The sequence below is a fragment of the Fringilla coelebs genome (assembly GCF_963513975.1).
Source record: "Fringilla coelebs genome assembly, chromosome: 17".
NCBI classification, from domain to species: Eukaryota; Metazoa; Chordata; class Aves; order Passeriformes; family Fringillidae; genus Fringilla; species Fringilla coelebs.
Window position 1 is genome coordinate 10,499,572 of NC_140043.1, and position 14,836 is coordinate 10,514,407.

General features: G+C 44.9%; 1 protein-coding gene across 2 annotated transcripts in view; it reads left to right on the forward strand.

The window, feature by feature from the left end:
- Positions 1–14,836, forward strand: part of TTC28 (tetratricopeptide repeat domain 28) — a 77,553-nt gene that overhangs the window by 17,565 nt on the left and 45,152 nt on the right. For both annotated transcript variants that reach the window (XM_084217599.1, XM_084217600.1), the window contains exon 2: positions 13,528–13,675. In XM_084217599.1, coding sequence (XP_084073725.1) covers positions 13,528–13,675 — 148 coding nt within the window. The remainder of the gene's footprint in view (positions 1–13,527; positions 13,676–14,836) is intronic.

Below are 14,836 nucleotides of genomic sequence, written 5' to 3' on the forward strand. Positions count from 1 at the left end.
TTTTCATCATTATTACTCTGTTAATTGTGTTGCACTTTCTAACAGAGTATTGTTTCTGCTTTCCTCTGTGAAGTAAAGGAAATGTGATGAAGAGTAGGTCGTTATCCTTGCCTGTACCATGAAGGGGAGCAATGAAATATTGATGGCAATGCTGATGTCTGAGCACAGAGGAGTTCACTGCCTTGACCTTCTGCTACCTGGGCTGCAGCTCCAGATGGGGATTCACATTCAATGAGCATGTGGCACATCTCACTTGTAGCAGCACGCAAGCTCTTCATCTTCCTGACAAGGGAGAGCAGGATTCAGCTGTTTTCTCCTGCACAAGCTGCTGTGCTCTTCAATGGTTTTCCTGTGGAGAAAGATAGAAAATTGTTTGCACACTCTTCCAGCCTGTCCTGGTCTTCCTGCAGCTTGGCTCTCCCTTCCCAAATGTGAATTTCCCCACTCGCTTTGGTGTCCTCAGCAAATGTTGTCAGGCTGCACCTCTCCACCACTGTGTTCAGAATACACAATTCTGGAAGCTTTTTCTGATCGAGTCCAGTTGTACAGAGGTGGTTTGAGGAGTGAAAAAGTGCATGCTCAGGGCTGAGAGAGACCCACTGGCTTCACAGATCCATCCAATTCTGCGTTGTCTATATTCCAAACTGACCAAATTAAGGTATCAAAATATACTATTTTAAAAATCTTGATGCTTAGTCACCCCACCTCTTGCATGTTTAATTAACTTCTCCTTACATGGTTTCTAATTGCAGAACAGGAGCCAAACCAGTCCTTTTAAATTGTGTCATACAATTGTCTTTTTTGCCCCTGAGACTGTTCAAGTGGAAGGAGCAGAGCATGGCTGGAATTTATAACCTGTGACTCTCTTCACTGAAAGCTGTAATTTTCAAAGCAAATCTCTGCAAAGGGACCATGTTACTGTGACTTGTCATGCAGTATAAATAATGTTCTTTTCAGTTTACATCAAACAGAGCAGGCCATTGCTTCCTGATCCAGTGGAAGCTCTGGTAATTGCTTCTGTAGGTTCCATTTATAGATCAGACTTCTATGACTAAATTTAATTACTTACAGCTGAATCCAGTGGAAGTAATAAGTTCAAAATAACCTCTGTCATGCTGCTGTGAAAGCAGCATGTTCCCAGAAAACGGCACTTCCTAATTGTTTCATTTTTCAGGAGAAGTTTTTAACTTTCACCTATTCATTGTCTGGTTGAGTGAAGAATGGAGCTTTGCAGGACTCTCCCAGTCAAAGCTGTGGGCTGTGATGAAGCTTCTCTCTTGCCATTTCCAGTTGTACTGAGTCACAAATAGGTGACTGCAGGAGCTTTTGTTAGACCCAGTGTGGTGGTTGTCATCTTGCACAGTGGTGTCTTTCTTGAGCTGTGGCACCCTGATTGGAAGAATATTTGGAGATGTGTGATGAGAAAGAACAGATGCCTTGAAAGATTGTCATATAATGAGAGAAAAGCTTGGAATTATTTACTGAAGTGTTAACAAAGACCTAAAGGATGATGTTCTTGTTTTTCACTTAATTAGGCAATAATTGAATGAAAGACTGCTTAACTGATCTGCAGAAAAAATTGCTGCAGGACAGTGCAGGGACACAGTGACACTGGTGCAGTTGTGGCAGTTGTACCTTTGTTTATGTCTCTTTTTCTATCCCACTGGATACAGACTATCTCAGACCTGCATTTTCTGATGTTCATATGGTCTGTTAGCATGATTGATCTGTGGCTGGCTGTCTTTTTCCTGTTGCATATGCATGAGTGCACACACGTGCTCACTTAAGTGAATTTGATTTCTTCATTCCTTGTCTTTTGCCTTTGTCTGGCATGTTGTCATTTAAATGACCAGTTCTTTCCAGACTCCTAAGTGTCACTTTCCATTTCATTTTGAAACATTTCCTCTGCCTTTTTAGCACCCAGGTGTTTTCTGACTCTCTGTATCCTGTTAATTACAATCACCAGTGCACAAATCCCACAGTATAAGTGATGATACCAAGAGCCTTTGAAAAGTTTGTTGTATCTTACAAATAATGAATAAACATAATTAATGCCTCAGGAAATTTACTGCTATTTAATCTAGACTCATTTAAATTATATTTTTAAGAGAAAATAGAAAAAATTATTATTGTTAAAGCCAAAAGAATGTGTGCAAATGTAGTTGTATTGCATTTAATTTTTTTCCCCTCAAATAATCCCATACATTACAAAATTCCTGTCAGCATAGGTGGAAAGGGGAATTCCTTGGTGGCTGCTTGCCTTTTCCACAGGGAAAGCTACAGGCATGCAGCTCTACTTCTGAATACTGCTCCTTCTTCCTAGGGAGGTGCTCAGGGGAGTAGCTCAGCTGGGAAGGGATTCCTCTGTCATTTAAAGGATGAACTAGGAGGTAATTACTCATGCTGCTGGGTCAGTCAGTATTGATGGGGGCTGTTTCAGGATATTAGTATGTGGGAAAGTCTTTGATGGTTGAGAATTGATTTAAATCCTACAAGCTTTGTTGTGTGTGACCTGCCTGTGTGCTCATATTATCTAAAGCAGATTTCTAGGAAAGCAGATTGCCCAGACAGATTGAGCTGTGCTCTCTGATCCCATCATGGGTGGTTGGGTGTGGCAACTGTGGAATTCCACTTGGAAATGCAGGGATTTTTACTTGCTGCCATACAGTTATTGATTAAACTGGCTGGGTATGGATTGCTGCACAGGTACCTGCCCAGCAGTGAATGCTAAAAATGAGAAAAAAATAACACAAAACCAATAAAATCTGAGTGCACATAGCTACCTGGCAAGCTCCAAATGATGTCTGGGCAAAGGCTGTGCACTGTTCATCCCCTGCTCTGCTGAGCAAGTGGTTTTTAGTGGCACAGAGCTCTGGCTGGGGGCTTTGAGATGCTACAGACAGGTGAGCTTCTGGATCTGAGCTGGATGAGCCTGAGTCTGGGTGACAGGGTGGCAGATGCCAGCCTGAAGCCAGAACAGGAGGGCTCCCTGGTCTCTTGGGCAAGGTGGTGCTGAGCAGCACTAAAACAGGTTCAGAACCTCTGGGACCTCATGCACAGGGCATGACTGAGGGCTCTACACATTTTTATCTGAGCTTAGTGTTTGGAAGGGTGAGTGGGTTGAGTTTTCATCACCTCTTCCCTCTGGACCCTGTTCTTTACTCTGTTCAGACCCATTCAAGTGTCTTGAAGCGTGCTGTGAGTGAACAGCTGATGACCCAGTACTGACATGGAGATAAATTATTCAGTGTGTCTTATTTGGGAATTCAAGGCTTCATGATGAAACCTACAAAACTGTATTATGCCTCTGACATTCTGAGATTTCATCACTGTATCTTCAATTATTCACTAAGCCTGCATGTTCTCCTCCTGGCACCCTGACAGGGCTGCAGGCCGGTGGCAAGCAGCAGGCAGTGCTCTCTTCTCTTTGTTCTCCTGCTTGCTCTTGGTACCTTGTGGGGGAGACTTGCCTGGTGCTTATTGTAGTAAACCTCTCACCCAAAGTTCAAATTTGTATAATTCACAGACAGGGAAGAGTCTACAGCCATCCCTATTGCTGGAGGTTTCTCAGTGAGCTGTAATTATTGTGAGCTTTCTCCTTCCCTAGGGACAGAGTTTTCACTGTGGCTGCATTTACCCTGCACGAATGCCACAGCTGAACAGCAGTGACCTGGTTGTCAGAACATCCTCTGGGAAATGCCAAAAGAGAGGCCAATGGAAGAGGAAGTTGCATGAAATGCTTAAGGAAGGGTTTGTCCTCTGGGGCACAGCTGAGGAGGTCTGTGCCAATGGTGCCTGCTTGGTGCTGGAGGTTCTGCCTGTGCTCAGGGGCTCCTGGAGTGGAGCTGTTACCATGGGGTGTTGTGTTGCAGAATGCTGAACAGATCCTCAGTGCCATCAGCCTCAAGCTTTGTAGGGGCAGTTGCTGTGAGAATTAACACACCAGATTCTGCTGCTGAGCAGCTCCAGTGAGGACTCCCCTGTCCTCTCTCCAGGCCGTGGTCCTGGAGCAGGGCACTGCTTGGTTTTCTCCTCCAGCATTCCTGAACTGTGCCTCTGGAAGTGCAGGGCTCAGCATGTCCCCTCATATTTGTACTTCTTCCACCTGGCACCTGCCTGCATCAGAGTCCAGGTGTTGTGATTTCCAATTAGCTGGAAGGAACTGTGACACATCAAACATTTCTCTTTGGTTTTGGTCTCTCTGTAGCTATTTCTGTATGTATGATTTGCAGTTTCTATACAGCCCTGATAACTTTCTCAGGAGTCCAGGCTTCAGGCAAGCCCTGGCCTTGTGAGAATCCCTTCTGCTGAGTGGATCCTAACAGAGCAATGCCCCTGTATCTGCTGGGTGGAAATTTTAGTCTGTGGTGGATAATTTTAGAAAAGAGAACTGAAATTATTACTATGAACTCATTGCCTGACGAAGGAGAAATTTTCCTGTGGATGTACAGAAAAATATCTTCATTTCTCATGGGATTCCTGGAGATGGAAAGTCTGAATCAAGGTTGGAGTCACCATACCAAGGCATGCCAAATACCTCAGAACTTAGAATATTTTCTTCCAAGCCAAGACCTTACACAAGTAATGGAGTTCACAGGATATGTGAGAAAGACCAGAACTTGTCTACATAGACACAGCTTTTGCTTTCTTTGTCATCACTTGAATAATTTCAGCCAGATGAAGAACGGAGAGAATGTATGAGGAGGGAACAGAGCCTGCCCTTTACTGGCTTGCCCTGGGCACAGAACTTAGGCATGGTTGTCATTAGAAAGCATGCAGCCTCTTAAATTCAGGTATGTTCTGTAATAAAATGCTCTCTCCTGCCCATTCCAGTTATTTGAATTAAGTACAGTTGTAATTTAAAAGTTACTTAAAGATAACTTTAAAGGCAAGTTAAAGATGTTGAAATAAGGATTTCCAGGTGATGTTGCCTAGGGAAGCTTTCTGCCTATTGAAGAGACAGAAAGTGCTTCTGCACAAGGGAGCTGCTCATGTCCTCCAGAGAGAGAGCCTTGCTCCATAGACACACATTCAGTAAATGGGAATAATAAGAAATTTGGCACTTTTATGGAACTGACACAAATCCAGTGAGTTCAATAGCAAAGCTGCAAATGCAGCCAGTACTCCTGCTGTTCTCCTGGCCTGTAGGAATAGAAGCTGCTAACTAGCATTTGAAACCTCTGGTGCCATTTTGTGTATGATGAATAAAGGAAGGTAGATTACATTGTTTTCTGCTAGTCCAGTACAGGCAATGCAATGTTTTCTGTTCCTAGAGCACAGACCCTTGCTGGCAAGGGAGACTGTATTTTCAGAGCTAAGAAGAGCTGGGTGCTTGCTGAGGAAGGGCAGGGTGCTCTTCCACTGCTGTTTTGACCCTTTTCTGAAGGCACAAGTGGATCAGTCTGATGGGTTGTTCATCTTGTGGCTGGTGCAGGCAGCCATGTAAAAACCCCAGGGATCAAGGTGAAAACCAGCTCTTTGTGTTGGTTACCCCTGCCTCAGGTTGGTGCTGATGTGTGTGAGAGGGAAGAGTCCCCAGTCCTTGGCTGTTCTGCCCTCAGTAGGGCTCCATTGTTCGAAGGATTTTACAGTGTATTAGAAAATGAAAATCACTATTTTTGGACTTGGCTCTTGCAACCCCACTGAAGAATGACACCTATTCTGGAGTCCATCCAGATACTGTTGTAACAGCAAAACAGAGAAGTGGTAGGGCAACTAAAATAAAGCAGATGTTTAGCAAGGAAATAATTTACAATTGGCCAGTTTGATGGTACCTCTTGACCCTTTCAGGGCTGTTCAATAAAACTAGCAGTTTCCATAGCAACTACTAAATTACTTGGTGCTACAGAGATCTGTGATAAAGGAGGCGAATCATTGTAGGGAAACATGGTGTTGATGTTTTTCCCCTTTGCATTACAAGAGTAATGATCTGGCAAAACTTGCTAAATGGGACGCCCCTGCTGAAGAATTTTTCCCACGTTCACTTGGGCCAAAGAGATTTATATGTTTAGTACTTTTGCAAATTTGATTTTTCCCCTCTCCCCTGTCATCAGCTTTGTCCTTGGCAGGCGGAGCTGGCAGGGTGAGCCAAGAGGCAGGAGATGTCTGCAGTAGGTGTGTGCTGGGCTTCTCTGTCACAGCCCCTGCTGAGCATCAGCTGCTCCTCCAGGGCATATGGAACAACTTCAGGGAATATGGAACAGCCCCCACCTGCAGTCACTGCTATCCTGTGCTCTCTAACTACTGTGAATTTCATCTTACTTTTGTCTTCTGCTGAATATTGTACTGCTCAGATTTTTTTCTACTTCGTTGGTAAGGATGTAGCTTAAAATCAGGGCAGTCTTGAGAATGGACCCATGGAGGTGTGTGGTAAGGAAGTGGTCTTGGGGCTTGTTTTTCATGAAGCCCAGTGTAATTCTGGTGGCTCTCAGGATGCATTTCACTTCTCTTTGAATGTTTGGTTGCATGCAGTGTTGCTCTTGTGGAGTCTGTCTGCTTTGTTGGAAAAACTGTCTGTGTTAAAATCCTGAAATGCTAGTTTAAAATACTGCACTTCAATCATTCTTGTGAGACACAAATCACCATTTGCTGATCAAAGTTTATCTGACTTCCAGCAGTTACAGAGGTTTTGAGTCATTTGGGTGAAGTACCTTTGCCAAAGTTGTTAAAGGGTTGTTAAATGACCTCTGCTTTATCTTGTCTCAGTGCAGACAAGAGTGCTTCCAAAACAACCCTAAATGCTTTTCAGGTTCACAGCAATCAAACAGCAACTAAGACCAGGAGGAGGTAGGATCATTGAGAAGTGCAAGACACAGGGATTTTACAGATGGAGTGAAGCCAAGAGGGCCCAGTATTGGGGTCCAGAGGAAGATTACCTGGATTGGGAAAAAGAAGTTTAAATCATGCTACAGTGCTGAAAGTAAACTAAGCACCAGGTAATTATGGTGTTCAAACCAGCCCTGCCTCTGCCCCAGGCTTCCCTGAGAAGCCACCTACAGGTGTCAGCTAATCCATTTAGTTTAAGTTTTGTATAATTCTGTATCTGTTAAATATCTAATAATATCTTACAAAGACTGGTATTACTTTTGAGCAGGATGAGAGGTGGCCTATCTTTTCTTCTGCCATTTCTGAAAGAAGCTGTTAAACCAAAAATTGTGCCAGACTGTCCCTGCCCTCCTTGTGGAGGAGCTGCAGCAGATGCTGCAGTGCTGTGCCTGTTGGCCTCAGGCAGAAGAGGCTGGTTCTGTTTTCCTTGTGCTGTACTTGGGCACTGACAGGTTGGTTGTTACTCCTCCAGAGCACTTTCCTCCCTCCACTCATAGCTGGTTCTTGCTGTTAAGTGGTGGTTAAGAGTTGTAGCTGATAAAGACAGGAAGATTGACTGCTGGCACCTGCTGTTAGGGAAGGAGAGGGATGTCCTCTGAAGAGGGGTTCCAGGATATAGCTGCTGTTCCTAGAGTAACCCTGAAGCATGTGAGAAAGGAGCAGCAAGGATAAGCTCTGTGAGAAGCTGGGCTGTTTACTTCAACTAAATAAACAAAGGTTTGACTCTTTATTTACTGATTAAATTCGATTTATTCCAGGTGGGTAAGTGAGCTGTGCACAGAATCCCATTAGCAGGTAGTGGAAGCACAGTTAATAAGAATGATTAAATGCCCTTTGGATAAAATCAGGCAAGATATTTTACACGCACACCCATCTTGTTTTTCTCTATATGCTCCATGGGTCTTAAAGGAAATTCCCATTTCTAAGTAGTGTAGTTTTGTAAGAGGCATCTTGGAAACAGGTAGAAGATAAAGAAACAAAGCTGCAGAGACAACAAATCTGTTGTGCTGATTCTCCAGGGCAGGCTGACAGCTGTGGTTCAGGTGTCAGCCAGATGTAGGACTGTGAAGGAAAAGTGTTACCTGGGGTACAACCTTAATTTTGGGAAAGCAGGAATTCAGCTCGTGTGGTCAGCAGCAGTACTTAAGCATGTGCTACATGTGTTCTGAATTAAAGTGCAGTCTTCCCTCTCCTCACATTCCTGAAATCCCACAGCAGAGATTTGTCCATATTTTTCTCTAAAATTTGGCTGTAAAACAGTTACAAGGGGAGAGGATGGATCCAACCTGGTGCTTGGCCCTGAGAAGCTGTGGCAGCTGTTCACACATTGCCTCCCTTCTGCTGGTCCCCTGCAAGCTCTGCTCTGCCGTGGGCACAGCTGGCATGGGCAGCCCTGAGGGGCACCTCTGACTTCACAAGAGGTGTTCTGCAGACTGAGAACAGGCATTGAATGCATCAGAGATTATTCCTGCTGGTTTTGGCATCTTCTCCTGATCTGGCAAACCAAGGGAGCATTATGGAAGAAGCATTTTCTGTGTGTTTGCCTTTCCTGCCCCCATGGCTGACTGTCCAGGATCTGAAGCTGACAGCAGCACCAGGGTGGTTGGAGTTTCCTCCCCTGTGTACAATGGCAGCCTTTGTCTAAGACCAAGGTGCTTTTTTTCAAGTTTTCCATCTTTGTTTGATAGGAATTTTCTGCTGCAAGTTCTTCTGATGCTGTTCCAGTTTTGTTCCCCTGTCTCAGTTATCCAGTTAATGTTGGCCAGCATTGTGCCATGTCCATGAGGCTGTGGGGTGAGGTTTGGTGGCAGAGGGACCAAGTGAGCCCTGGCAGGGCAGGGTGACCTGTGATGGCAGTGGGATTCCTGCAGAAAGGGGGGATGCAGGGGGAGGCACAGGAGCTCCTGTGCAGGGAGGGGAGATCCCAAATGTAGAATCTCTTGCTGCATTCCTTGTGGGCAAGACCTTGACTTGGTTTTATTTGGCAAAATCATGGAGTACTTAAAGGTCCCATTCATTATTTACATGCTGTGTCTTTGTACTGTATTTTTATCTTTGATGTATACTTTTTATTAGTTATAAACCCGTTACTGTTACCTGAAACAGTTCTTGCATATTGATACCAGAAGATTTAATAAAAATTTCAGCTCCCTTCTTGATATTGGCTGTTCAGTAATGACATTTGCATTCTAATCCTGTTTCACATTGCACAGGGAAATCTAGTATTCAGGGTCTAGACAGTTACCTAGATGGGATCTCAAATGATGAGGATCAAAAAAGCTAATAAGCATGTTTATTTGTGTTCCCTGGACACTGCAGCCAGCAGTCCAGTGACAGCTCCTGGTAGACAGACAGAAATTCTCCTTTTCCATTAAATGGGCTGTAATAAACACAGGTGGAAAATACTGGTGTGTACAGAAACGACATGGGTCAATAAATTGAGCAGAAAACCTAGGACTTGTGCTTAGAATTGCAGAGAGGGGCTGTGCCTGCCTGGGCAGATGCTGACTGTGCTGTGGCCTGGCCACCAGCTGGCCTCCAAACTGCCCTGGCCAAGGGGCAGGGCTGTCTCTGTGCTCTTCTCATGCTCCTGCAAGTTTGGTAAAATTATGTTGAGGGTAGGAAAAGCAGTAAAAAACTTTATTCCAGCCATGAAAACATGGAATGTTCTGAAAAGTATCGGGCAAGTTTGCAAAAATGGGTGGCAAAACCTGAACGAGATAAGAAGACTTATTCCCCTTTGGGTGCTGTGCTGGGAGTGATGCCACTTCACCTGGCTGGGTTCTGTCCTGAGGCCAGCAGTGTCAGCAGCATCTGTGTTTTGCATGGCTCAGAAGTCTCAAGTGCCAAACATATTTTGCCAGTTAATTAATTTGAGTAACTTATTTTTGCTTCCAGAATATCAAGAGTGCTTTCAAAGGTATTATAGATAAGAAGTGCTGTCTATTCCTTGTCCTCCCTCCTTCCCTTGGCTGTGTGAAATTGATAACTGGGCAGAAGTGCAGCCTGTTGTGCAGAAGGCTGAGCCCACCTGGCTGTGAGAGCCTGCACTGGTGTTTGATTCTCAGAGATGTGTGGGAATGCTCACTTAACAGCCTCTCCAATGCAGTATCAGGGACTTGATGAGACTGGCTGCTTTGTAGAGCTGCTTTGGACTCTTTAATCCTCTTCCTTCCCAGAGGGCTCCTGCTGCCAAGAGCTGCTCTCCCTGTCCTTCTGCAGGCAGTGGGTGTGCTGGGCAGAGCTCAGGCTGGAGGGGTGGGTGCAGGTGCTGGGAACCCCTGACATGCTGGGACTCTGGAGGTGGGATCAGCACAGCTGTGTCCATCCTGCTAAAACAAGGACAGGAGAAAATAATTCCCGTTGAGGGAGATGCATCTGGTGCCAAATTCCAGCTGAGAATGAGGCTTTCTTCTTGCACAGTGCCTTGTTCCTGGAAAGTGTGGTGCAGAGACTGCAAAAATGAAAGAGATGGTTCCAGCTGTCTGTATTGAGACAATGAGAATGCAGAGAGCCAGGTTAGAAAACACCTGCTGTTTCTGTCTTGTCTTTAGTGAAACATTGTCTCTCTCCTTGCTTTAATCTTCTTAAAAGGAATTGATAGTTTTTTCTTACTTGGGATCACTGGAAAATTAATGTAACTGTTACTGTAGAGTGAGCACTGTAGTATCTTCACATAATGTGATTTAAAATTTAAAGCTCACTCAGCAGGGGAAGGCTCTGTCTGTGTGGGGACCAGGAGCTGCTCCTTGGCTCATTCCTTCAGCTGCAGCTGCTGGCTCCCTGCCTTCCCTTTTCCTCTCCTCTTCCAAAGGGTGATTCTCACCATTTCCTCTTTGCAGACTTTTCCCCTTGATACAGTGTCTTCATTCCAATGCTAAACTAACTTGTGAGTGCCTCTTGGGGAGGAAATAGGTGATGTGAATGCTTTTTATTTATTTAGTTAAATGTCCATGGGGAACACAATGTGCAGAAAGCATTCTTGTGTATGCTGCAAACTGGAAGAGGAAGGAAGGAAGGGTTTTTTGCAGGAGAAAAATAGGCCAAAATTGTACTTTCTGCTATGATTAATAGGGTTCTCTTTTGGGCTTTGAATGTTGTGTTTGTATTCAAATTAAGCAGTTTCCAGGGGCACTTCCAGGAATAGATGTGGGGAGCAGATAAAAGCGTTTTCCATAAAGGATGTTCAGAATGTGCGGAACTGAACTGGACGTTCGTGGGTCTTGTCTCCTCCTGTCACCTGGAGCCTGTGTGCCCCCTCCATCTGCAGGGTTCAGGGGATGTGTGTGGTGTTTGTGAGGTCCCCAGGATGAGGTGAGAGATGAGAATTTGACTCCAAGTTCTCAGAAGGCTGATTTATTATTTATGATGTATATTAACGAATGCTATACTAAAACTATACTAAGAAAGAGAAAGGATACATCAGAAGGCTTCACAAGAATGAATAATAAAAACTCCTCAGTAGTGGCTCCACAGAGCCTCTACACAGCTGGACCATGATTGGTCATTAAATTAAAACAATTCACATGGAACCAATCAAACATTCACCTGTTGGTAAACAATGTCCAAGGCACATTCCAAAGCAGCAAACACAGGAGCAGCAATCTGATAATTATTGTTTTCATTCCTCTCTGAGGCTTCTCAGTTTCCCAATAGAAAATCCTGGGCAAAGAGGATTTTTCAGAAAATATCATGGTGACAGATGGGGGGGGTCTCATTTGTCAGCATTCAGGATGTGCCAGGGAAGCACAAGGTGCTGAAGGTGCCCACATGGAGCTCAGTGCTGGTGGCTGTGTGTCCGTGCCCACCTTCTGCAGAGCTGAACCAGGCAGGCATGGCTGTCCTGGACCAAGCAGCCTTGTGGACTGGAGAGGTCCCAGTCAGAGTCATGCTTTGTCCAACTCCCTCTCTCATCAGGCAGTAAAGAAAGCAATTAGATGGTAATTCTGCAAAAACAAGACTTAATAGTGTACAGCATGATTTAGGTGACAGTTCACACTCTGCTGGGAGGACTTGTGCTTGGTGGCTGCTGCATGTTGTTAGTTCTTTGTATTTTCTTTGATTTAAAGCTTCATGCTTGTAATCTAGTTAACAATGAATTGGGTTTCCAGTACAGTGGCTTGTTTGGTTCAATAAGAACACATTTGTACTAAAGGTTAATGAAAAGCATTTTGCTTTCATTGAATTCATTAAAAGGGGTTCTACAATCAAGACTTACTAATGGAAAAGAGATTAAATATTCACGTCTCTAAATTTCTCACATCATTTCTGATTTTCCTTAATCTCTGCCTTCTTGAATTGTAGTCCAAAAGTGCCTGAATGCTCTAACGAGTTCAAAAATTAATTAAAGATTTCTCCTGTTTAAGTAAAAAGACTTCCCAGGTATATACCTAATGTATCTTGAGTGCAGATCTCTGTGCTATCATGGACCAAGAGAGAGTGATGAGGTCCTAGCCAAGAGAGCCAATCTCAAGGAGCAGTATTGGTTCTTAAAGCACTTTTAAAGAATACAAATAATGCTTTATCCTCTTTATTTGTGCTATTGAAATAGGTTTGAATGAACTCAAAATGCAGCAAAATTCACATTAGAAAGGTATTAGCTGGGCATGAAGATAAAATCTGAGTTACAGGCATCAAAGGTGCTTAAAGATTCAAGACCTTTTATAGAACACAGAGTTCAGATGTGTGTGCTACAAATACTTGAGTACTTTGTAAATACTGGATTGTGGTTTCTGTGGTCTTTTCCCCCAGTATCCCCCAGGCAGCTCTGGATACCCTTTGGGCCAGGGCTGTGCCTGTGCTCATTGTGTGAGCAGGGTGTGTGTCTGAAGTTCCTGCTTTGTTGTGTAGGTTCCTGGTATGCCAGCGTGTGCAGATTTGGGAGCTCTGTTTGGGAATGCTTTGCAGCTGCATATTGATGTTGCTGATGTAGAAATGGAAATACATGGTGATAGGAGATACAAGTTATTTTGAAGGTTTTGCAGGTTCCCATAAATGGTTTTCTGGAAAATTAAGAAATGAGGAAAAATGGTCTCGTAAAAGGTTTCAGAATTATGAGTGTCTTGCTTTAGTCTAAGAAGCTTGTATAGCTCAATGTACACATGTGTATGTGTGTGTGGGTTGTATATATAGTGCACTTAGCAAGTGGGGCAGTGCTGGACAGTGTCTGGGTGTGAGTGGAGAAAGAAGCTCCTGGCTGCATCTTTGTGTTGTGTTTCATTGCAGTTTGAGGTTTCAGTACATTTTGGGCCCTGCTAGTGCTGGATGTTGATATTGGACTCGTTAGCAAGAGCTGATGAGAGAAGAGGTGGGTTGCTTCTGTGCTTGGTGAGCCGAGACTGGAAAGGAGGGTCTTGAGAAAAAAAGCATCTGGTTATGAGTAGTTAAGAAATAGCATTTGGCCAAGTCCAAGGGGGAAGCTTTGCCTTACTAGAAGTGACCAACCCTGGTCCCCAGAACAGTTCAGAGGCTTTGCTAAAGCTCAAAAGGTGATGACAGAGCTCAAAAGGTGATCACAGTGAGGGGGTACACTCTGGTGGGGTTGACAGACCGGACTGCAGTGTTGGTGGCAGTGATTGTAGCCACATGAGCAGAATGCCATGGTGTGGCCTGCTGTCCAGCAGCACAAGGTCAGGAGCTGTGTTATTTGTTGCTGTTTGTGATGGCTCAGTGATGGGCATTGCTTTGCCTCTGTCCCTGCAGGCATACTTCCGTCAGGGCGTGGCCCTGCAGTACCTGGGACGCCATGCGGACGCGCTGGCCGCCTTTGCCTCGGGGCTGGCGCAGGATCCCAAGAGCCTGCAGCTCCTGGTGGGCATGGTCGAGGCCGCCATGAAGTCTCCCATGCGAGGTAAGCACATGGGGGTTCTCGGGGTCTCACCTGCTGCTGAGCCAGACAGAGCTGGGAGTCTCAGAATCTGAGCACAGGAGAACCTGGAGGCCTGAAGGGAAAGATTTCAAGATTTGGCTTCTCTGCCGAGTCAGGAGGATGCCAAGAATGGATCCTAAAGTTACAGAAGGAACAAAAACTATCTTTCTGGTTAAGATGGTGATAGCCAGCTTGAGGGGCACTGGAGATGAATCAAACTGGGTTTGTACAGCAGTTCCCATGGAGTCCTTGTTCATTTTTCCCCAGTATCAGTGCAGGCAGAGGTGTGTGCTGCTGTAGCACTGCCTGTGTTGTTACTGGAACAACTTCCCACAATGTTTAGGTTGGGAGCAGCACATCTGAAATGCCCCAGGCCAGTGTTTGCCCCAGAAGAGCACATCAGCAGCTTTTCTGTGGTACTGCTGTCTCTGAAAACACAGCATTCCAGAAGGCAAAAAGGCTGCTCTGCTAATTCGCTTCTGTTCAAGCAGTGTTTGCAATCACAGAGACCTTGAAGCCAAATGAGCTGTGCAGTGTTTTTCTCTTTCATCGTGTCCCCGTTTCCAAGATTTTTCCTCTAGAGGAAGGGGGTTGTCTCCTCCTAGCTCTGTGTCTCTTGCAGGCTTTGTGCTGCAATGCCCTAATGCTGTTAGTCAGGAGGGAACATGGCAATTGTCCTCCTCAGCAGATGGTGCTGGCGGCCACAGGGCTTAGGAGCCAAGGAGCACTGAAATGAAAAAATATCCTTGTTGGTATTTACTTTTTGACAGTGTTTTTCTCCATCCTCCAAAACGAATTCGTCTGGAAGTTTCTGTCCTATACAGCAGTTACCTGGTGAATGCAATTCGATTTGCTACCCAAAGGTACTAAGGCTGCTGCTTGGAATGCAGGCTATATGGTATTCTGTGGGAGCATCCCCAAATTTGGCAGGATGATCTCTGGCTGACTGCCCTGCAGCTGTGTATCAACTGTGCTCCCTGCTGCAGTTAGACAAATTGAAGCAGTTGGGCAGGTCCAGTGCTATCATGCCACAAGAGCACTGTCTCCTGCAGAAGGGGCAGCTTCTTTCTGCAGTTTTGGTCACCTCTCTTAGCACACATCATGTGCTGGGGTATCTGGACAGGCACAGACTTTGCAGACATT